This window comes from Marmota flaviventris, chromosome 5 (assembly GCF_047511675.1).
Source record: "Marmota flaviventris isolate mMarFla1 chromosome 5, mMarFla1.hap1, whole genome shotgun sequence".
Taxonomy (NCBI): domain Eukaryota; kingdom Metazoa; phylum Chordata; class Mammalia; order Rodentia; family Sciuridae; genus Marmota; species Marmota flaviventris.
This window is the reverse complement of record NC_092502.1, coordinates 112,928,741-112,953,509: the sequence shown is the minus strand read 5'-3', so window position 1 is coordinate 112,953,509 and position 24,769 is coordinate 112,928,741. Positions and strand designations below refer to the sequence as shown.

The 24,769-nt window shown below is 39.4% G+C and overlaps 1 protein-coding gene across 9 annotated transcripts in view; it reads left to right on the top strand.

Annotated features, from left to right (window-relative positions):
* Mast4 (microtubule associated serine/threonine kinase family member 4) overlaps window positions 1-24,769 on the top strand; it is a 558,123-nt gene that overhangs the window by 389,088 nt on the left and 144,266 nt on the right. For 2 of the 9 annotated variants that reach the window (XM_027951612.2, XM_027951611.2), the window contains exon 1: window positions 7,766-8,225. The exons of 6 other annotated variants lie outside the window; for them this stretch is intronic. In XM_027951612.2, coding sequence (XP_027807413.2) covers window positions 8,134-8,225 — 92 coding nt within the window. In that variant the 5' untranslated portion in view covers window positions 7,766-8,133. Of the gene's footprint in view, window positions 1-7,765; window positions 8,226-18,396; window positions 18,594-24,769 lie in introns of those variants that run through there. One more of the 9 variants, XM_071612545.1, reaches the window with a different exon arrangement.

Below are 24,769 nucleotides of genomic sequence, written 5' to 3'. Positions count from 1 at the left end.
AAGACCTGAGAAAAGAACCATTTTAAGGAGGAAAAGTTTATTTGGAGGCTCACAGTTTCAGAGGTCTGGGTCCATAGGAAAGCAACCTAGTTTTTTAAGAATACATTCCTTGGATCTAGAGGTAAGATAGAACATCATGGTGGAAGAGTAGTATGGTAGAGGAAACTGGCTCACACATAATGTTCAGCAAGCAGAGCTCACCAAATATATGCCCCAAAGCCATGTCTCCAATGCCCACCTCCTGCAGCCACACCCTATCTGCCTTCAGTTACCACTCAGTTAAACCCTATCAGGGAATTAACTTACTGATTGGGTTAAGACTCTCATAACAAAATCATTTCACCTCTGAATGTTCTTGCATTGTTCACACATGAGTTATTAGAGGACATCTACTATCTAAACCATAACACATGTCATCCCAATATGTGTCAATTTGAATCATCCTTAAAAATGGAATAAAATTCTGTTAGAAGCACATGGTTTATACATCTGTGTATGTGTGTATATGTGTGTACATGTATATATATGTCTGTATGTATATATATGTGTGTGTGTGTGTATGTATATATATATATATATATATATATATATATATACACACATACATACATACATACACACACACACACACGCATACACATAGTCCTAAGTGGTACTTTGAAGGCAATTCTTATCTCTCATTTTAGTGGGATAATTTTCCATAAATTTAGTTATCTGACCTGGAAAAATATTCAAGAAAAGAAGAACTGATAAATTAACCTTAATCTTATATTACAGAAAGGCCTTGGTGTCAGCTACTAAGGGACTAAATATAACCACACTGACCCACTTAAACCAAATTGACACTTCTTATAATTGCACTGTAATTCATGCTCAGGAATGAGATGAGAAACGATGTACCTTGTACCCAAGCTTCTGGATCAAGAAGCACCATGTCCTTGAAGTTAACTCCAGAAGAGATTAGTAGCTGAGTTCACTGTTAACTGTCAAAAAGTATTCAGCATTTCATATATAACTAGTTATATTTGTATGCCTACCCACAATTAGTTACCTGTGCATGGTCCTCGTTTCCTGGCATTTTGAAATCTGAAATAATAGACCTTCCTAATGGGTATAGTGTATATTAATGATAGAATAGACTCATGAAACAAATAGGCCAAAGAGCTTTTTAAAACATACATAGGGGGTAAATCTTCAAAATATTGAGCTTCTGGCTCTAACTTTGCTATCATTTACCTTTCTGACTGGAAACAAATCCATTCTCAGTCTTTTCCTTTCTTCTCCCTGTCCACTCCCCTCACCCTTCACCCCTCCATCATTTCTCTCTTTCCTTCCCTTTCACCCTGGTCTTAACAGTCATCCTAATGTTAGTATTGAGGATGTAAAGATGAAGAAGCTGTAGTCCTCACCTTCAAGGAGCTCGTATTCTTAGGGGAACTAATCTGCAAATAAATTTGGATTTTGATAAGTGACCAAACCCTTCCATGTAGAAACTGTCAGGGGCAGAGCCCAGGAGAAATATGTCTAATCCACCAGGGATGGTGGGCTCCTAACAATGAATGCCTTGAACAAGTAGCAACAAAGTCCAGCCTTAAAGCGTGGTGTAGGAGTTAGCGTTCCTATTTATGGGAGGGCTTCCTGTTTGTGAAATGAGGGCCTTTAGCTCCAAATGTTGTTCTCAGCTCCATAATTGGATTGCTGCCTCTGCTAGAGGCCAATGCTGCATGCAGTTTATTGATGGATCTTCCAGATTGCTGTTTTAGAGTAAAGAAACACTCTCATCTCTGGGTCTCTCCTACTAGCCTCCTTCTTATAGGATAACCCCTCCAACCCTGTGAAGGTGCCCTCCCATTTCTGGCAGCATGTTCTGCTCTTCCCAGGTTGGAACTTTCTTTGAGTTGTAGGCCTTTTCTCAGGGCCTTCCCCTATTTGAAGGGGGTAGTATTAGGTTGTCCTCTCAGGAAGTGATTCTGAATGCCTGCCCCCACACCCTCCCCAGTCCATGGGTTGTGCTTCATATTCTGCTATTTTTTCACATTTATGTCCATTCTCTTAGATTTCGTGAAGTTTCTTGCTAACCTTTCCAGGCCTCTGCTTCTCCTGGGATCCAGAAAATGTATAAGGAAGATATTGTGTTCTCCGACCATTCCAGCTGGTCTTCATCCTGTTCTTTCCGTACTTGGCCTTAATCATTCACTCTGCACTTGGGGATCATGTAATTATCTGCTTAGTCTATCAGGAAAGGGAAATAAATAATTTCATTTCATTTGATCCATTCATTTCAGAAAATGAAATCTTCTTCAACAGTATTTTTGGGGGTTGGGCGGGACCAAGGATTGAACTCAGGGGCACACAGCCACTGAACCACACCCCCACATTTAGAGAAAGGGACTCACTAAGTTGCTTAGCACCTCACCCTTGCTGAGGCTGGCTTTGAACTCGCAATCTTCCCGCCTCAGCCTCTGAGCGTCTGGGATTACAGGCATGCGCCACTGTGCCTGACTCAACAGTATTTTTTTTTAAACATTCCCAGAATGATATAAACCTGTTTATGTAAACTTTCTCTGGGTTATTAACATTCACATCTATCCCTACAAGTTCATTTTCATTTATCTTTTTATCTTCCTTCATATTTTAGCATTGTGAGTACAAAATTGTTTAATAAATATTAGAAGAGATGTCTTTCAACCCACTCCTCATACGTGCAACTTTCTTCACATTTCTATCCTAGACGTTAATTTTTCTTTTTTCCTGAACTTGCTCATTTAGGACAGGAGATATGCCATTTACATTCCTATCTTCAAACTCGCATAACAGCAGTTAGAGGGTGACCACAGTGGACCCATCGGTGTGGACCGCCTTGGCAAGTAGTCATTTTGAAGTGCTCTGAAGATGAGATTGGAAGAGGTCAAAGTTAGTTTGTAGCTGAATCCCTAGACCAGGTCAGGATCAGTAAGAATGTGAATAGGAACTCAGCGTCAACCCCTCTGTCTTTAGTGTCTTCACATTGGATGTGGCCACATCACCAGAGCATCCTGCACAGGGACCTGGCTGCTTCCCAAACCTCACACCCACCCCAGAAACCATCATGTCCTCATAGTGTGTTGATTCAAAAAAGGGTCTGGAGGTATTATCTTTTAACAATGTTCTGGGTGTATGTGTGTGTGTGTGGGGGGGGGGTGCTGCTAGAGAAAGATCCTTCTTAATGGGCAGGGGTCCTCTGGTGGAAAAGTAGATTCAACTCAGTATAGAGAACCTGACATTTTCTATACAGGAGGGCAGTGAGTGGTGAAGGATTTCACTGTTTCTTACATACTCATTTCTTCCTAAGCTAGCATTTCAGTAGGATGACAAGCTGATTTTTCAATTTCATTTACCTTTCTCAGAAAACAATGGCTGATAATGTCATCCTGACAAATGAATGAGCGCTCTGGATCACAAAGCTTGTCCATTGTTGTATAGCTTAGTTGTTGTGCAATAAGTAGAAAATCTTGCTAAAGAACTCTGTATGTTGGCCTAGACCAGCTGTATTTTTCAGAATTTCTAGTAATCTCAATTTCCTCTTGGTTCTGTAGTCAGGGTTGTACCGTAGTTGCAATGAAACCATGCCTTAGTTTCATATAATTATTTTGTCTGTAGGAAAATGTCAGTAGTTCTGACAGTTTTAATTCTTGTGTTTACTGACTGCTGTAACTTCTGAATCATAAGTCCCCAGATCAAGCTGAACAGGTTAGAAGACAAAGTGCACTTCAGTGTCACACCTACTCTTATCTTAAGTGAGTGTGGGAATATATCAGACACTTTCACTATATTAACTAGTACATTTTGGGCTCTTTAACCTATTTTTATATTTTCAGAGTGGATGAAACCCAAATCCTCCCAAGCCTTGTAAATGCAGGAAAAAGTCATATTAAATTATGTGTAGCTGGGCTGGGGTTATGGCTCAATGGCAGAGTGCTTGCCTAGCATGTGTGAGGCACTGGGTTCAATTCTCAGCACCATGTATCAATAAATAAAATAAAGGTCCATTGACAACTAAAAAAATATTTTAAAAAATAAATAAATTATATGTAGCTAAAACTACTTATGTCTTTACCCATCCCTTTGAGAATTTTCTTAGGTTCCTAAAATGCAGAAAGCGCAGGTAGGGATGATACCTGAGGCCCACAGGCCAGGGTATGCATCATTTAATCAAGAGAAGAAACAAACAGTTTATTTCATTGATTTATCTGTTTTAGTTGCAAATACATGGGCTTTTCTAGAAGGACCATTGAGAAAGCTGAGAGTTCTGAGGTACAGGAAGAGTCTTCAGGTCTTAAAACCATCCAGAGCTTGAATCCCAGCCACTGTGTCTTCTTCAACTCATCTCTGTTCAACCTACCTATAAGAAATCTGCCCTTGGTCTGTAGTTGTGGCTCAGTGGTAGAGCATTTGCCTAGCAAGCACCACATAAAAATAAATAAATAAAGGTATTGTGTCCATCTACAACTTAAAAAGAGTTTTTAAAAAATAAAAGAAATCTGCCCATGTTTCAGCCTTTTCAATCTTTGGATCCAAACCCTCTTCCACATAGTTCTTTTAATATTCATAGATAGCTATTGCTTATTCCCTAAATTTTCCTTTCTCTGCTTTCAACAGAGATCCTCAACACATAATTTGTATAGCACAATTTCAGGTCCTCTCTTACCATCTTGATTGTTCTCCTCTGAATAGCCTATAATGTGTAATTATTCCTCTTAATCTGAAGGTGAACTCAGAAAGTTCTTCCTTGAGTTTGCCTGTGGAAGAGGGAGGTGAGACTCAAAAGGAGTTTCCCTTGGATTTTTTTGTGTGACATTTCCTACACCCATATAATGATCTGAAGAATATTAGCACTAATAGCTTTCCAGTTATAAATGTAGATAAAAATGAGTGAGGAAGGGAAGGTCCTTAGTATCTTAGTGCATTCTTGTGGGATTGTTAGGAATTCAGGATTCTTTGAGAACATTGTTTGGTCTGTTAATACTGATCATTTCAGTGCATCTTAAGAGAAATAGTAAATAGTTAGCATCTGAAGTGTCCTTTCAAAAGCATGTTTTCAGATACTTTTACAAACTAGGAGGTTCTGGAAATATAGAGATCAATAAAACATTGAGCACTGATGGAGGAGTCTACAGTGAACAATTATAACATAGTGTGATCAGCACTTGGGTCAAGTCACGTTTAAGGTATTGAAGAGCAGACAGCATATTGAGGGGTACCCTCCACTCCAGGCTTATGTCTCTCAGCATAGTATTTTTTCAGCTTCTCCATATTGACAATGTTTATATGCTGTATGCTAGCCGCTGCATCAAGGGGTTTGTGTATGTGATCTCATTTTCATTTATGTATGTCAACTTCTTAGAGATTAGTCCTACTATTTGAAGATGGGGAAAATGGGCAGAGAGTAAGTGACATGCCTAAGGTCACAGTGGGTGTTGATCCAGAATTCAAACCTGATATATCATCTTTCTCACAGCCTTTATGTAAAACTTTACATAGTTCCCAGCCATGGGTGAGACATTTGATATAATGCAGACATTTTTGATTGTCACTACTGGTATCCATGGGTAGTGGTCAGGGATGCTGCTAAACATCCTCCTCCAAAGTACAAGAAATTTCTTCAGAATTGAGGAGACTAAAATGTCAATAGGGAGACACCCTGCTCTGGAGCATTGGTCTATCTTTCTGTCAACTTATACAGTATCTTTTTAGTGCAGTTATCCTTGAGTGTCTGTAAGGTGGGAGGTGACGGATTGATTCCAGAAACCTTGTGGATTTCATAGTGCTCAAGTTCCTCATATAAAATGGTGTAGCCAAGCATGGTGGCTCTTGCATATAATCCCAGTGACTTTGGAGGCTGAGGCAAGAAGATCTCAAGTTCAAAGACAGCATTAGCAACTTAAGGAGGCCCTAAGCAACTTAGTAAGACATTGTCTCAAAATAAAGAATAAAAAGGCCTGGGGATGTGGCTCAGTGGTTAAGCGACCCTGGGTTCACTCCCTGGTACCAAAAAAAAAAAAAAAAAAAAGTGTAGTATTTATATGTAACCGACTCACATCCACATACTTTGTCATTTCTACATTACTTTTGATATCTAATAAAATGTAAGTGCTGTGTAAATAATTTACTTTGTAATGTTTAGGGAATGAGGACAAGAAAGAATAGTCTGCACATGTTCAAAATTGATTTTATTTTCAAATATTTTCAACCTGAGTGTGGTTGAAGCCACATCCTATGGATACAGAGGGCTGATTGTACCTCCAACTACTTTTTAAAAAGAAGAGAGATAGGAAAGTATAGGGCAAGAATAATGGACCAAGACTTTCAATACCTGGGAAAGTGTTTGTCACTTACACTGACCCTGTTTCTCAAATATATACTTGGGAAGATGTATTCTTTTCTACCTTCAAGGAGTTCAAGAATCTGTGGGGACTCCACAAGAATGTGAGGATATTATGCATAAGAAAGTCCTGTACAAGAATTATTCTCAGAAATTCTTGGAGTCCTTGGTGTGAAAATATTTATGTGGGCCACAAGAATCAGCTACAGAGGACCCCACAGCAGATTTCTGTCTGCTCACCCCTCTCCCTTCTCAGCTGACTGCTCCCGGTTCTATTTATCCTTCCTTTCTTGTAAGCAGGTTTGTTACATTATTTGCTAGATGGATGAGCCACTTTTTAAGTCCCCCCCCCCGAATTAAAAAAAAAAAATTATACCATTTCTTCTCATATCATACCAGATTTAAAGCAGCTATTTAAATTCTACTTTTTTTCCCTTTATATGCCTTTACATAAGCATTTGTGGTTTGGGGGAATTATTTAAATACCATGCCTTACTTCAAAAGGAATAACAACAACTTTGATTCATTCCTTTCTCCCATTCATTCCCGTCAACCTCTAACTTACTTGAAGGGAAAATAATTCTAGCTTTTGTTAAATCAATGCCAGGTTGTATCCTTACACTTAGTGGGTGACCATTAGCTAAATCTGTAGTTAACCAGTCATGATGCCACCATGTTCACTGTAGTAATCCATCAAGTGGATTTAGTCTAAAACTATATTTACTCATAAACATAGTTTTACTGAGGTTTTCCTTGAGTATGGCTTCGCGTTTGTGTGTTTTTCCTATACAACAAATAGCATCACTGCAAAGTCATTAGGGACTTCCCTGGGAGCGTTTTAATGGTGATCCTTCCTGTGGTGAATCAGTGACCAGCCTTCAGGTGTGCTCAGCACACACTCCGGCACAGCAGCTGGATTTATTTATTTATTTTGGGGGACGGATCCATTTCGGGCTCTGGGATAGGGGAGCACAGCTGAGGATGCTCAGTGTCCAGAGCCTGCTCCTGTGTGGCACACCAGCCTCTGCTCCCTTTCCCGTGAGGCCCTGCTGGGGAGGCACTTGGGGGGGAGTGTCCTCGCTGGGGGTAGGAAGGGGCTTTGCTGCCTTCCCCGTCCAGATGGACCTGGGGAGGGGACTTGAAGGTGTCAGGTTCAAGTCCTCCCATAGGCCAATTTTCTAAAAGTGCTTTTTAAGTTTCCGTTTGTTTCCAGGAGGGGAGGGCAAGAGGAGCTTTTTCTATTCAAATTCTTTTCCTTGTATGTAGATAGCAAAAGGAAATTCAGCACTGGGCATGTTCGGATGTGAATGGTTTTGCTGATAAGCAACAGCCTCCCGGAACTAAAGACTTAAAATAGTCAGACTCCCCACCCCCCGCAGGAGCTGCAAATGGTATCTGCCAAACAGATGACAAAGTACCTTGGACTGAATCACACACAGACAGCATTTTGAACAGAACGCACGGCTAAACTCTTGTAATTACTGTTTATAGCTGGCCAAGGCTCACTAGGAGAGGGCAAACCCAAGAGGAAATAAGTTTCCTGAACCTTGGAGAGATGGCTGTGTGTTAATTAAAGGCTAGGACAGGACCGGTAATTCTCAGACCTGCTCCAAGTTGTTCTTGGGATCACAGTTCACATCACGTTGTCTCTGGAGGGAGTGAGGAGATAATTGGGATCCTTTTTTTTTTCCCCCTGTTTTTTTTTTTTTTTTCCCCTCACCTCGTTTTGGTCTCATGGCCTTGAACCTGCAGTGAACTGAAGAGAGAAAGAAATGGATATGTCTGACCCCAATTTTTGGACTGTGCTCTCAAACTTTACTTTGCCTCATTTGAGGAGTGGGAACAGGCTTCGGCGAACACAAAGGTAAAAAGAAAACAACCGCGGGATCCTTCCTTTCTCTTCCCAGAGGCCCCTTGGGCTGGGCTGCTGGAGCCCCTTGGCAACTGGGGTTTTGTTTACTGGGTGACAGTTTGAAAAGTTTATACCTTGCCAGGGGGGCACTGTTTCAGGTATTCAATTGTCTTTAGGATTTCCTGGGCAGTCCCAATGAATGTGCTTCTCAGGGGTTCGCCTTTTGAAATGTGGGTAATAAACATTTCCTTGTGAGTGGTGGGGAGAGAAAAAGAAGAGGAGGAGGAGACTTTCTCAGTCTGTCCCTTTGATCTAATCATGTTTATCCTTTTCATCACTCAGACTTCTTAGCCTCCTGGCACTCTTTGTAGAGCCTTTCAAATGCTCCCCTCTATTAAATATGTGACCTTTATAAGTTTCAGATGTATGATGTAAAGATAGTCCAAGTTAGCCTATCTCATATTGACTGCTTAAAGAGGCAGATCTGCATAACTTTGCCATTTTGATTTTTTTTTTTTTTTTGACTGGTTTGCTGGCATTTATAACTAATACAGGGCTGGCCTTTTCATTTTGAAATATATTTGTCAGAACAGGTAGGGGAAATTTTTCAAAGTCAAGATGAGGCTTGTGCTGTAAGTGAAAGGTAATTTGGAGATAGTTTGCTGCCACTTGAAATGAGAAAATATGATTTTAAAGGAGACATTTCTCTCCACATGTCTGCCCAGCACACAACAGTAGCATTGTTGTGGTTTAAGAGGGGTACACCCTCCCAGTTGTGTAAATATGGATTCCTTGTTTTTCATCAAAACTTGCTTTACACGTACATGTGAATACGCATGAAAGCAACAGCACAGCCAAACAAACAGGATGCATACTATCAGATTTGGAACTTCGCATTCTCTGTGCCTCCACTATTGAAAGAACACCAGAAAATGGTTCTTTCTGTTTGCTTATACCTGTAACTATTTGCATAATGTAAATGCAAATATTTAATACTTCGGAAAACTTAGTAATTTTTCCTTTTGAAATTTTCCACAGTGTTTCTTATATTTCAGGATATTCTCACATACACTTTGTACACACACACAAATCACATGCTTGTATGTGTGTGAGTGAAATCTGGCAGATTTTAAAGTCATACCTTAATATAACTTGAACAATGTTGCTATCACTAAACCATTCTGGTGTAGTTTGTGCTTTTTAAATAATGTGTCTATGCTTTTTTTGTTTGGCTTTGTAATATGTTCAGAGACTCTTTTAGTATTGGTCATGTGGTTTTAAGCTGTATCATTGATGTGTCATATCTCCAGAACAACTAAGAAAGTTGAAGAGAGATACATGCAATGCCCAGACAGGCCATTCTTCACATGGTGATACACCCTATAACTTCTCACCTGTTCATGTTAATGGGAGCCTTTTATGTTTCTGAGTGGAGCAGTCTTGCCTGCCATGTAGCGTTCGCTCATACCTGGAGCCAGTTCTTGGGGAGATAAGGCTTCCCTGACATTATACTTGTGTGTCTGAACCTGAAAAGCAGCTTTTCCTCCCTTTGCCTACCTGTTGGGAGAGTCTGATGCCCAAGGAATTCTCAGCTGGTCAGCCCGGGCTTTAGGACAATATTCGCCTAGTCTGATCAATTCAGTTCATTTAACTTACATTGGCAGAAAGTCTAGGTTCTAAAGGAACCTGGGTTCTTCCCAGCAAAATGAGAAATTATGAGAGGACCATGTCCATGTTCCCCGCACCCCTCACCAAATCACGGATCTGTATATTCAGTTCAGCAAAACAGACAGGGAGGTGGATTTTCCTCCATCCTTCTAGGAGTATAGGTTATCACAGCCTATTTATTATTGGGAACCTTCAGGATTCTTGGAGTTTGGAAGTAAACATCCTAAAGATCCTCTCTGCATCCTTCTAGTCACTCTCCATCTCAAAACACCAGCACTGCTTTAGATTTGCATGTTGAGTATCCCTTACCTGAAATGCTTGGAACCAGAAGTGTTTCAGATTTCAGAGTTTTTCAGAATTTGGGATGTGTTCATAGACTTTACTCGTTGAGCATATTTGAATCTTTCAGATTAGGAATGAGGTCCTCTCCGTAGATTTGGAAAAATGAAGGACATGTTTCTTCCTCTCCAGGGAGCACATATAGCTGTGTATTATGTTATTTTGACAGTGGTCAATTCTGTCTGTATACTTCCATAATGGCATGTAGCATATGCTTGCATTCCAACTCTTTCCCTTCTGGGATACTCCTTAACAGCACTAAAACCTGTCTCCTTTAACTCTAACCCCATTTCTTACCTAGATGGGCAGGTTCCCTAAAAATTTCTCCTTTTCAGAGGACCTTTTAATTCCCAAATTGTACTGTTCATTTGCCAGGCTCAGTGGAAGGTGTCCTCAGTATCTAGTTGAAGCCACTCATACTTGCCCTCTGTCAGACTTACATCAGCCCTTGGATTTTCTGTCTGGGCCAGCCCTAGCTTCTTTCCTGCACACCTGTTGACTTGTCTGATGTATCATTCATTTTGATGTTTTAGCCCAGCTATGTGTTCGGGTTCACATTGTAATCTAGAGAATCTCATCTTAACCTATTCTTTAATATCAGCTTCTTTTTTTTTTTTTTTTTGCAAGGATAAAATACAGCTATGAGCCTGTCAATGAGCATCTTAGAGCTCATAGGGATAGGTTTGTGCCACTTAAATAAAAGGTAGATTGAATGGTTTCAGAATCCTACCTTAAACCTGAGTTATGGTTCCAGTTGTTGTCATGCAAGTTTTTGTTTTGCTGCATCATGTTTACCTTCAAACCAACACTGGATTGTTGGTTTGGTTTGTCCTCTCACAGGAACACTTTAAAGGTTCCTCTTCCAATTCAGAGCCCTGCCTGGCCTGTAACTCCCAGAGTTCTTAGGGAAAGGACCCTATAGACTTACTATCAGGGCAAGATCTTGAGGATTGCGGAATACTGAGAAATGCTTCCTCAACCTTCATTCTTTTTTGTTTTTGCCATAGCAGACATTGGGCTGTCCAGATGCACGTGGACTTATGTCTGCTGCTTTGCTGTAAATCTGGGATATTCCACTGGAAATGGTTTCTTTCTGTGACTGCCTTTGCCCTTCTCTCCCCTTCCCTAGTTTAATCAAGGCCATTTCAAAACAGCCATTCACCTGTTACTTTGAGGATACACTTTCACCCTTTTTTTTTTTTTTTAAGATGGAAGTAAAATTCACATCTTTAAAAATTTTAAACTTTGTAGATCTGTGGATACTGTGCCCCCCTTCACAGCAATGGGAGTTAATTGGTCTGAGTCCCCATTACTGTCTTTGCTTATAACATCTTTTGACATTTGATTAGGAATGAGGGGATGAGATCAAGCTTGTGTTTCAGTTATATTTCCTTTGGATCCTAGTACAGGTAACATGGATTTCTTAATGTTGCTACTAAGTTTCAAGATGAGACTTTCATTTTGTTGAAGTACTGTCTTGAGAACCTAGAAGGTGCTTAATTTTTACTCTTAATGTTCAGAAATCTGTCATGTTTTCATTTGGTCAAAATGGTGACCTACAAACTTGGATGACACCTCTATCAGTAAAACCCTTATCCATGCCAATGAGCAGTTTGTGACATAGTTGGTCAGGCTGAGCAAATTTTTGAATGCATTTTCATAAGAACTCCAAATTCTGAGAACCAAGGGACAAAAGAATGTTTTTTGTTTTGGTTTGGTTTTGCTGAATTTGCATTACTCAGCAGTTGCTATGAACAGCAGGTACATTTAGGGATCTTAAACTAACTGCTCTAGTTGTCAGAATGTACTGAATTTTTATACACAATTTATCTTGCCTTCGTCTGTAGTGTTTGGTGAGTTTTTCTCTTTGTTTTGCTCATGAATTTATGAGAAGGATAGAGAATAGACTTCTTTCCTTCTTTGGCACTCTGGATGTTGGTGAATTTATAGTCACCCTTTGTACCCAAGCCCAGTCAAATTTACAATAATTAAGCACCTTTATGTACCTGGGCACTGTGACCCAAAACTGAATTGCAAACCATGGTAATGGCAAGTATTTACAAGGTACATATAAGCCCTAGGAGTGGCTTGTGCTGAAGCCACTCAGGGAGCCAAAAAAGGCATCACATAGAAAAAGCAATACTTCAGGAAGTTTTGAAGGATAGATTAGGTATTCATCTGACTAGACAGGACCTTCCCAAGGGGCAGAAGAAATAGTGGTTTGGTGGCCTTAGCAACACAGAGTGCAAGGAACTGTACATAGCTGGATATTGCTAGAGCAGAAGAACATAACTCAGTATTGGTGGAGCAGGAAGCATGAAGAGGTAGTCCAGCATCATGGCTAGCAGGGTAGATGGAAGCCAGTTCGCCTGCTTTCAAATTTTGACTCTAGTTAGGTTCTTTGGACTTCAGTTGCTCATCTGTGAAATCGGGATAAGTTAATTACTTAGGATTATTGTAAAGATTAAAATGCATTCATATGTATAAATTGCTTAATGTGCTGACTGGCACATAAAAACTCTGAATAAGACTTAGCTGTTACCATTATCACTATTATTACAATATGGGGATGAGACTGGGGAGGAGAACTGAGGAAGCTTGTTCTTCTTCCTGTGTGGGATGGAGAAGACTGGTGGTACTGGGTAGTTCAGCCTAGGAGTGAGGATGAGACCTAGACACCAATCAGTAAGTCATTAGAGTTTCCTAGCTGAAAGATTTTGCAGGTCTGAATAAAGAATATAGTGTCTTTGAGAGAGATTAAAGAGGTTAAAATTGATAGAATTCAATGAGCTATTGGCACTGAGGGACAATGAAAAATTCCTTGATAGTCCTGGGGTTTTTGACTTGGGGAACCAGGGAAATGGAGGAACCACCTGTTCATATAAGAGTTGGGGAGAAGACATAAGGACCTGTACTTGCGAACACCCCTTTTATCTCCCTAAATACAGTTATATCCACACTTGTTGAGTGTCATCTGTTGTGTGCTGGATGCCATAGGGTATTTATGCTTTCATCCAACCCATGCTGGTCAAGTGGAGCAGTGGTGGACAGGACAGAGTGCTTGCACCTCACCAATAAACAAGTATCTAAGCTGAGAAGAGAGAGTAACTGGGCATGGGGTGAGGGATTCTTTAGATAATGTGGTCAGGGAATGTGTTTCCAAAGGCTAATATTTAAGAGGAGACCTAAAAGATGAGAAAGAGTGGTCTATGGGAAGAATCTGAAAGGAGCTATCTGGGATTATCAAAGGCTCCAGGGTAGGAAAGAAAGAAAACTCCTCTAGGTGTTTGGTTAAATATATAGGGACTGGGCACTTAGGCCCAGAAAGGACAGGCATGGGAATCATCATTCAAATTATCAGAGAAACGAATTAGCTTTATCTGGGAGAGGTAAAAGGACCTTGTTTAAGGGATTGGTAGAGATGCAGCCAGGTATAGGATAAGAGTTATGGTGAGAGGGGGAGAATCTCCTAAGAAACAAGGGTGCCAAAAGAGTGTTTTAGCAAGGATCAAGGAGGAGAATGGTCCAATGGTTCATAGTTAAAGTAAACGTGTATGTTGTCTCTGGCTCTTGGGAGGTCATTGATGACTTTGGCAGGAATAGTTGCCCTAAAATGTTGCGCTGGGGTGGGTGTGTCACAAGCCAGGAAACAGGTGTGAAATGGAGGACTGGAGACTGGCGGGTAGTGCCCACTCTCTGTGGGTAGCTAAATCCACTAGCCACACATCATGATGTCCTACCCTCTGCTCATTCATGGCTGGCCCTACAGCCCTCATCCCTGAATCATATCCCCTTACTCACAGTTGCTCACTTGATCATCTGCTTCATTGCCCAAATTGGCAATGACAGTTTCCTTTTCACCTCCTCTCTGGCAGCTCCAGTTCTTTCCACAGCCTATGAGTCTCCTCTTTCTACAGGTTTTCACTTGGAGTTTCTCAGGTTTTAAAGCCCTAACTTGGAGCCTCCCCAGCTCCCAGTCACCACTCCCGGGTCTCCTTTTGATCCTGGGGACTCAGCTTTTCCCCTGCAGCCTTTTCTCCAGGTGGCTGAGACCTGGTCCCACTTGTTGCTCCTTCTCTTCCTGCCTGACCTGAGGGCTTAGCCTCTCCCTGAATCTCTGAGCCCATTTCTTCCCACTCCATGCTTTGCCCAGGCCTGTTTTGTAACTGCTTCTTTTCATCCTTTCTTTGCACTCTGGACTGTATTCTGCATATCCCTGCAGGGCTCGCCCTCCCATACTTCTCTCATCTCTGGTTAGCTCCAACGTGGCAAATGTCACAGATATTCCCAGGGAGGAGGTGAAAGCTGAAACCTCTAGGACCCAAGCAGCCACTTCCTCACTGAGTGATTTCTGCTGAGAGACTGGCCATTCCACCTTGTGACAGGGAGCTTTCTAATAGCCTCCATGTTCCTTATTAAAGCTCACCAGGAACAAAGGACACAGTAGGAATGTGCACATTTCCAAAATGTTGCTTTTGGCCTCTAATTTGAAGTTCACAATAGGAGCTTGCAGTTAGTTTGTTTTACCCCTGGAATATGCAGATCTTTTGTGAGGGAATAGAAAAGGGACACATAGAGGAAGGGAGGAAAGAAATGAGAAAAGTGGAATAAGGTGGACACAGAGGTGTATGGAAATGCAGAAAGTGGATTTCAAACAAAGTTCACCAAAAATAAATCATTAGCCAGGCAGGGTGGCATGGTAATCCCAGTGACTAGGGACACTGAGCAGGAGGATTGAAAGATGAAGCCCAACCTGGGAAACTTTTCTTAAATTTTTTAATTTAAATTATTTTAAATTTTTCAAAATTAAAAAGGTGGGGGGGCGCTGGGTGCTATGGATGTTGCTCAGTGATAAGGTAACTCTGAGTTCAATCCCTAGTCCCAAAATTAAAAATTTAAAAAAAAAAAAAAAAAGGGAAAGGGGAAAGAAATCAGCCATCTCATGCATGCAGAGATGTAGGCTGTTCCTTGCTGGAATTGAACAGCACTCTGAACAGTGTATGCATGTGTTTGCCTTAACTTTGGAGGCAGGGTAGTGTACTGATGAGTCCATAGTGAGGGGTAGGACCTTTTATTCTTTTACGACTTTGCTTTCTTTTCTTTACAAATATATTCTATTACCAGAAGCCTAAATAACTTCTTCAAAAGAGGCAATCATAAGCTTCAAGATAGAAACCATTAGCTTTCTAGACTAAGAGCTGACAGATATTAGGGTCAAGAAGTTATTTAAAGCCATATGTGGAGATGGCCCACAGAGGAAAAATCCTGGGATAGGATAATTCTGAATAATTCTGGAGCTTTCTCCTTGAAATGGAATGAGCTGGGTTCTTGGGGGAGGTTAAGATTAGAGGCCCTCAGCCCCACCCGTCTCTATACACACCCATTTCTAGTGTGAGTGAACATGCACAAAGCTATTTTAATCTGAACTGCCTTCACTGAGTAACCTAGTCATTTGAGAATGACATCATAGTAACTGAGTAATCCCTTTGAAAGTTAAAAGTAGAGCCAAGATATTAAAATGGTCCTGGGGCTACCTGGATGAAAGTAGACTCAGGATGTGCATATAACCATCCATTAAAAGCAGTTACTCTCTATCTGTAGAAGTCTTGGCTATTTAGTGGCAGATTTAGTTTTTGTAATACATAGCACGTTTGTAATTAAATGTCTAAATAAATGTTCACACGATTGTTAATACTTGTAGTTCTGCTACTTACATTTTCTTTCCCTCTATCTGCCTGGAAATGAGGAAAATTCCATTCATGAACTTGGTTGTCAATTCTGATAATGTTGACCTAACCTTGTTAATATAATCAGAGGGTGTGTGGGACTTTAAGCCACACGAATGGCTACTGTACATGCTTATTAGAGAAGGTGATTATACTGATATCAAACTGAACCATCACATTATTTAGTCTTAAAAAGACACTAGCATAGACTTTAGGCGTTGAACAGGACTTGACAGTGAAATAGTTGGTAAGAAGAATAGGCAGTCATTATGTTTAGCTCTTATTTTCTTAAGCATTGCTTGCTTTATTATAGAACCCTGGGAATTTCTACATTCTGCTGACTTTGTGGTCTTCCATTTATCAGTGACTCTGATTCTGTTAGAGTTTAGGGTCTCTTAGCAACTGCAGTTGCAGGCAAAACTACAGGCAAAGTGCAGATCTTGACGTAGTAGGCCAACTGCCATTTATATTCTGAAGTTATTGTATAAGGTTTTAACTCTTCAAAGGTAAGAACCAGTATCCCACGTCCCTGGAAACTTTCTTACCTGATGTGGAAGTTCAAATTGCAAGTATCTTCGGGAAGTAATATATTAAGCTGGAGTGAATCAGCTGGGTGGAAGGAATGGGGATTTAACAGATCACATTGTGAAATTTACTGAGTTTTCCGAAGGTCTTGGTCCCATAGAGGGAAGAAAGCAATAGCTTCACCAATACTCTCTTTACCATAGGAGTATTGGTATAAAATGTATTTGCTGTGCTTTTTATTGTTACTAATTTTTAAATATTTTAGTGTATGTTTATGTCTCAGACTTGACTGAGTATTAGAATACTACCTAGAGTATTAGAATACTACCTAACCACTGTTGAATTTTGTTGCTATTAAATCTGAAGGAAATCACTGAGCCTGTAGCTTACCTGAAAACCACTTAAGCCTCCTTCTCATTCATGTCTTTTAAAATGCAATGTGAGAGAGATCTTTAAATTATAAATTATAATTATTAAATATTTTACTTTACAGATGTGTGGAGGGGTGAAGGGGGAAAAGTACTTTTGTTGTGGGAAAAACTGGAGCTGAATAAAGCTCTCTAGGAAATACGGTAAATGAATCCTTTGTTACTATAAAACAATAGCCAATAAGTGGCTATTATGTAATGTTATTTCTTAAGTCTGAGTTAGATGGCCTGTTGATCTTGGAACTTGAGATAAAATTCCTGTTAAACTATGACTTTCACTTGGCTAATCTCAACATTTTTTTGATAGAAAGATCAAAGAATTGTCCAAATAGATTTTGAATCTATGTTGAACAAATTTTATTTTTCCATGTGAGGATTAATGGAATTCTTTGTCTCAGTGTGCATCCAGATGAACACATATAATATACTAACTCCAAAACAGGCTCATTGTAAAATCACCCTATGCTCCACAGTGCAGACAGGTGGCAGAAGAACTGGCAGGCACATCACCCGCCTTGGCAAATTGAATGAGTGATTGTGGATTGACATTTTCTACACCTGGTAGATCCCTAGGTAGATGGATTTCTCCTCTTTGATCTCAACTGGCCATAGTGGGCAGTGGTGGGATGGCTTGAATGTAGGTAGTTCAGGGGGCTTTGGGTAATAGTTGTTGTTATGGATTCTGTGCAATAAGTGTCTGTGCTTACAGTCATTATTTCCTGCATGTATGTCTTAGATATTTGGACCATGGAGATCAGAAAGAATAAAAGTGTTGTTTTTTTTTTAAACTGTGTAACTTTAAAATTTGCATGTAGTATTCTTTCTCATAGATGTCTTCTTTCCTGTCAAGTTCTGGTAAGTTAGCTTTAGAAATCAAGGATTTTTAAATTGAGATATTCTTAACATTGGACTTCATGCTCAAGATTAGAGACCTGTTCTCTTCAGCTCATTTCTTAGATATTGGTGATTTTGATGCCATTTTACCAGCATAGCTGTTGCCAAGATGTCCTCCTGGCAGGTAGCCTTCATGTTACTTTGATATTGTGATAGTCACTGGTCATTTGATGACTTCTTATAGGAAGCCCTTTAAACAAGAACAAATCTTACCTTTTGAGATTTAACCTTAAAATTAGTAGATCTTCTCACGTCAGACTTAAGTGATTTGGACGTTAAGAGGCACCGATATTGAACTGATTACATATTACTATGATACAACTTTCTGGTGCCATTCCAAGGCCATGCAAATATTCCATGGAATGGGTCCCAGAGTGAAAATCCATGAGGGAAAAGGGCTTTGACTCTTGGCACAGAGTTACATATTCAGAAGCATTGTATTCAAGCCAGAGTAAATATATATGCCCTTTACACCTTCTTTCAGTTAGCAGAAATCACCTCTAAACACTTACTTTGGCATTAAGGAAGCTCGTCATGACCTATTGTTCCAGAAAGATTATAGTCCTGTTTTAAGCCAGTTCTTTAGTTCCCATGTAACTGACATGCCCAGCCGGGAGCTGGAGAAACAGCCTTCGCTTTTCAAACCTTCCATTCTAGTAGGTGTATCCAGCAGGCAGTGGCTTGTAGCTGTTCCTTCAGCCACTTAACAGGTTTGATTTCAAATCTATTTAATAGAGAAACTAACATGGTTGGAGGGTATTCATGGCCCAACATTTATGGATTTTGTCGGGAAGTCCCAGGTGTGTATATATCTTAAACTCTATATTAAGGTCTGTTAAGCTAAAGTGGTTTTGTTTTTGCTTTTGCTCTCCTTTGGTATGTTTTTGTCTTCTGGTCATAGACAGAGTTTCTTAAAATATCTTAGGGGTTAGACTGGAGAGTGTTGCACTTGTCCTGGGGGCTGCACAGCTCTCTTTCCATTCTTTTCCTTTGGCTGCCTTCAAAGCACTAAAGAGAAGTCGAGTGATTATAAAACGGGGCCAAAAGACAGGGAAACTAAGAGCTGGAGGAGTAAGCTCTGAAACATGGGAAGTTAATTACAGTTAAAAATACTTAGAGGGGCTGATTTATGAGTCACACATCTCTTTGTGACCCTTTTACTGCCTTGAGAGCTTGCAGCAGATGCGCCTGAATCACCCTCTGAAACCTGATAACCTAATAACCTAGTTTCACCAAGTTTGACTTGGGTGGACGGGGTATGGGGATTTGTCACATTGCCTCATTTTTTTTTCTCTGTGTCCTAGCTATGCATTGATGTGCCTTTTACATGACCAGGGTTAGGATTACCATCAAGGAGACAAAAACAGTTTATGGGATGATGGTTTCCTTCGAGTAGCTCGACCTAGTGGGATTAGAAAGCAATGTAGACACATAATTATAGTAAAATGATAATCAGTGGAAGATCCACCAACATCAGCCAATGAGTAGTGACAGGGAGAATATCTAGTGGAAATTTTTTATATATTGTCTCACTGAATCCACAGGATGACTTTGTGAAGGTTATATTATTATTATGTTTATTATACAAATAAAAAAAATTGAGATGCAGAATAATTATTTAACTATCCCCAAATCTAACCAGTAGAAATTGGCAAATTCTAATACAGCATTACTATTGTGTTCCCAATGGAATCAGAGATTCAATAATATTCTAATTATCAAAAATAGTATTCATAAAGTATGATGATTGTCATATCTTCATTTTATAGAACATATGCCTCTTAGCAATAAGATACTAGCAGAATATAAGCCTGATAATTTTTATCTTTTCCATAGAAATTCCACTTTGCCTTCTGAGGGAAGAGTGAAAAATAGAAGTAGATTTTATTTCGTTTTAAAACTGCCACCTGCTGCTTCTCTTTCTCATTAATGGAAATTGTGGATGTAATCTCCTGTAATTTCCTCATCTTAAAGCATCACAGTTTATGATGGTGTTTGAGTGGGCTTGAACTTTTAAATTGAAGCTTTACTTAGGGTGTAGCTCTGAGCAGCTGCTATTTTACAGACATTTTGAATGAGTAATACCCCCTGCACCAAGACTTATTTTTCTGAGATTTTCCTCTATGTATTATAAAATCCTGTGTATTCACAAAATGTATGTTATGCACATGTCTCAGAACCTCTATTGATCTTGTGGTAGTGCTTTTAGTTTGTTTCATAGAAAGGACAAAATCCCTATTACCTGTTAGCCAGTGAAATACTATAAAAGGTCTTTTGGGAGATTTTAGTGATGAATTACTTCTAGGCTTCTTTTCTTTTGAAAATATAATACTTCCTCTTGAATATGGTAAGTTAACTATTCTTATGAAGGATGGCTTGGTGATACTTAAATATATCTTTCCTTTGGGGAAATCATTGTATTTAGAGAACAAAGAAGCAACTGCTTTGTAATGCATAAACAATTGTATGAGAGTAAACTCTTATAAATATTGTGTCCAGAATTCTCTGAACAACAGGAGAGGAAAACATACCCTTCACTGGCTATCTCTTTGCTTCCAGTGGTACAACATATGAACTCTGTGAGCTGTTTTTCAGGAATAGTTGATCCCTTCTAAGTACTGATTGAAAGAAGTCTTCTTTTCAGTCACTTTTTTAAAAGTTAGAGGAGGTATTTTTCAGACTTTAGATTATTACTGGCATGGGATTGACCACTTGTATTTATGTAATGTAGAAAAAGAAAGGCCAAGTGACTAAGTGTGTTTGTTTTGTTTTTAAGTTGGGTTTATTGAGGTACAGTTTACATACCAAAAAAAAAAAAAAAAAAAAAAAAAAAAAAAAAACCCTTATTAAATGCATATTTCACTGAGTTTTAACAAATACATGTAGCTAATATCACAAGGAAAGTATAAGATATTTCTATTGCCTTAAAAGTTTTACATATTTTAATAGTTTTAAAATGCTAACATGAGATTAAAATGTTTTGTTTTGCCTCCACAATTTGTCACTTAAATTCTTTTACTAAAATTTCAGTTTTTTTTCCCTAGTATCTTTTTTTCTATTCCAGGATTCCATTCTGGGTGTCGTAGTTCATTATGTCAACTTCTTTAAACATCATTTTTCTAAAGGAATAATTAGCACATAGTTTGATTACATGGTTCGGAATGTCAAGTGAAATTCCAAGAAAATACATCAGAAAAAGATATTTGAAAGAAAAGCATAAACTATATTGTATGATTCATTATTAGTACATAATAGCCCCTTTGATGCTACATGAATGAAGAAGTTGTTAGAAACTAGATAAACAAATTTGACTGAAAGGAAATGGTTAAAAATAATTTGGGGTTGTTAATTGGGGAAGGAAGCAGAGCCATGAGGTAGAAATATTTACCTATGATATGTGTGTGTGTGTGTGTGTGACGTGTGTGTGTAAGACGTGTGTGTGTGTGTGTATGTGTGTGTGTGTAAGACATATTTTTTAAGATATGGCTTATTATTATTGGAAAGTAGGTAGGGAGATCCAAAAGGACTCTTGGAATTTATGTAAGGGAAGACTGAGAAAGATATTCATTTTACAAAAGGTCAATTTAAGCTTCCTTATTTAATTGTAAAATAATTAAGTTTTCCAACTATTTTATCATATTTTCATTCCAGTGAAACTTACATAACCTTAAAGATAAATTTTAAACCAGCACATGTTCAAAATAAAAATTTCTGAAAATAAAATCATAAAAAAATATATATTTGTGTGTGTGTGTGTGAATGTTTGCATATATGTATACACACTCCATAAAACTCCTGGTTTTTTCTACCTTGGGCTTTATGCTCTGTCCCCTACCCCCATGAGATTCTTTTAAAAAAGTCTTAACTATACATATTAGAACTAGAAATTTTGAAAAACCTCTATAATGTAGGAGAAAGAATAGACAGGACGATGGCAAAGTCATGGGGACATACTTGGGATTTGCTTAGAAGGCACCCTGCTCAGGCTCTGTCCTACCTGTTGTGGGAGTGTCCAAGGCCACCTGCCCCGATGTGCTGCCAGGGTAGTGGGCTGGGGGTGGGCATGAATACTAGTGATGTCACTGGAAGGTCTCACATTTTAGGTACTGTTATTTCCCTGTATTTATATCTCTCTTGAAATGCTCCTTTAAAAAATACTAATGCTAACTTAGATTCCAATTACCATCTCCCCACAGGCTTAAATGTTAAACCTCAAGATCTAAACTTTATCCCTTATGTATGTGAGCAATCTTGCCAGATGGCAGGCCAATTAATATATTTTTGCAAGGTGCAGACATTTTTTTCTCCATAGGGGAACAATGAATCCATCTGTTCCACATCTTCCTTTCCCCTTTGTCCTTTGGGAAAAATCATTGTTTAATTTTCAGAAATAAATTGTACAACTCTGTGATACTTTCTGCTTTTTTTTTTCTTTTAATCATGGAAACTTTTTTATACACTAACCCTATATCGTGGATTAAAATATAAGGACATATAAGATCACCCAAGGTTTATTAGTCAATTTTTCATTGTTGTAATCAAAATGCCTGACAAGAACAACTTAAAGAAGGAATAGTTTGATTTGGGGCTCATGGTTTCAGAGGTTCAGTTCACAGTCAGCCAACTCCATTGCTCTAGACCCAAGATGAGATGGTGTATTATGGCCAGAGGAAAGGCACTAGGAAGCAGAGAATAGGGTGGGAGGAGGGGAGGGAGGGAAGGAAGGAGGAGCTAGGGATATAAGACTTCTTCCAACCATACCCAACTCATCTACAGTTACCAGTTACTACATTTGAATTATTAATCAATTAAGTGGATTAATCTATTGGTTAGGTTATAGCTCTTATAATCTAATATTTTTATATTAGATTATAAGATTATAATATTTTTATATTAGATATAAGATTATAATATTTTCACCTCCTGCATTAACACAGAAGCTTTTAGAGGATACCTCATATCCAAATCATAACACAGGGTAGTACTTTTTTTGAATGTTGGATATGTTGAGTCATGTGTTAAAAAATGAGCTGGGCATGGTAGCACATGCCTGTAAATCCCAGCTGGCTCCTGAGGCTGAGGCAGGAGGATCATGAGTTAAGAGCCATCAATTTAGCAAGGCCCCTCAGCAACTAAGTGAGATCCTGTTTCAAAATAAGAAATAAAAAGTTCTGGGGATGTGGCTCAGTGTTCAGTGCCTCTGTATTCAATCTCCTTGGTACCCCGCCTCCAAAAAAAGAGGACTATCAGCTTGGGCCTATATTCCAGCTACTCAAAAAGCTGAGGCAAGAGGATCCGAGTTCAAGGCCAGCCTAGGAAATGTAGCAAGACCCTATCTCAAAATGAAAAATGAAAATGACTGGGGATGTAGGTTAGTGGTAAAGTAACCACTGGTTTCAATTGTTAGGACCACCAAAAATGAGTGTGGGTGCGGGACTCTCAGAAACATCTAGTCAACCCCACAATGTAAGATAAGAAAATTAATGTTTAGGTACTGAAGTTTGAAGTTTCAAGCTGGTAAGCAACAGAGGTGGACTTGAAGCTTTGTCTTCAGAATTCAAATTAGGATGACCATGGTGAAAATAGTATCTTTAGTGTTTCAAGGGGTAGAGTAGAAGGGCTGAGAACCTAGATTAAGGTTCTTCCAGCAGTATACTCAGGTCACTGCCTCTTCTCTCTTGCTGAACTGTGCTTCTCTTCCTTGCTCTTTCCTTGCTCGAGTGGCAGTTGATTCAGAACAGTGGGTGATTATTTGCTTATAGTACCCATGCCTTGCCTCACAGTTCTAAGCTCCTAAAGAAAAAGTGCCACATCCGTTTTTAACACACTTATGTAGCTCACCATCTGTGCATGCAACAAATGAATGATTGAGATGTGAATATCAGTGGGGTTACTTAATAAAATCCTCTTAGAGAGTGTTGAAATTCCAGGAATCCAATCGCATTTTAGCTTTGCCATAATCTGACATATTATGACACAGAATTTGGTTCCTCTCTCCTATGGATGAAAGAGTTTAGTATTCAGTATTCCAGAAGCTTCTCTTGGGAAGCCTATGTCACCTGTATCCCTGTTTACGAACATTTTTGATGCCCTCCCTGTTTTGTGATCAGTGGGCCTAGATGGATCAACATGGACTGCAAAGGATTTAGACTTGGCATCTTTTCTTTCACTCCTCTTCTTCATCTGTATTCAACCTAAGAGGTCCTTCTCCTGAATACAAAGAAAGACATCAGACTTTGGATTTGGACAGATCTTTGCTGGAGTACTGACTCTGCATCAGCCTAATCATGCACCCCTAGCTTGTCATGTCCCCTCGGGTACTTGGTTTCTTCAGTGTTAAGTGAGGAAAATGTCCAGAAAAACTTATTTTGTGCCTTAAGTAAAATGGGCTGTGGAGTACCTAGGTCAGCGGTGGGCACACTCTGGCCTCCAGGCGCAATCTGTTTTTGTATGTGAGCTTTATTAGAATGTAGTTCTAATAACGATGGGATCATCTGTGGCTGCTTGTGCTACAAAGGCAGAATCCAGGAGTTGCAGCAGAGACTCTGGCCTGTGAAGCCAAAAATATTTACAATCTTGTCCTTTAGTGAAAAAAAAATTGCCTACTTGTACTTAGGGCAATGCCTAGCAATACAGGCGATAAATGTAACTTTTACCTTTTTCCCATTGATTATCACAGGTTCAGTCTTTCCCTGTAGGCACTGTTTCCAGAAAGAAGTCCCAGGTATGCCCTTCTCTAGTGGCCCTTGTAAAGCCCCACCCCCACTTCTGGAGTATGGCCAAAGCCTTGTGCCTCGGTCCAGGACAGAACATGTTGAAAGAGGCACCTCCATAGCTCCCACACCCTGATATGTAGCATGTCCTGACTTGAACTAGATGTCATGCATGCTACAGGAATAGAATTTTCTCTAATCCACGTGTAAATACAAGCATGCTATGTAGATTGCAACATGCCCCTATTTAGTGGAGATTATTT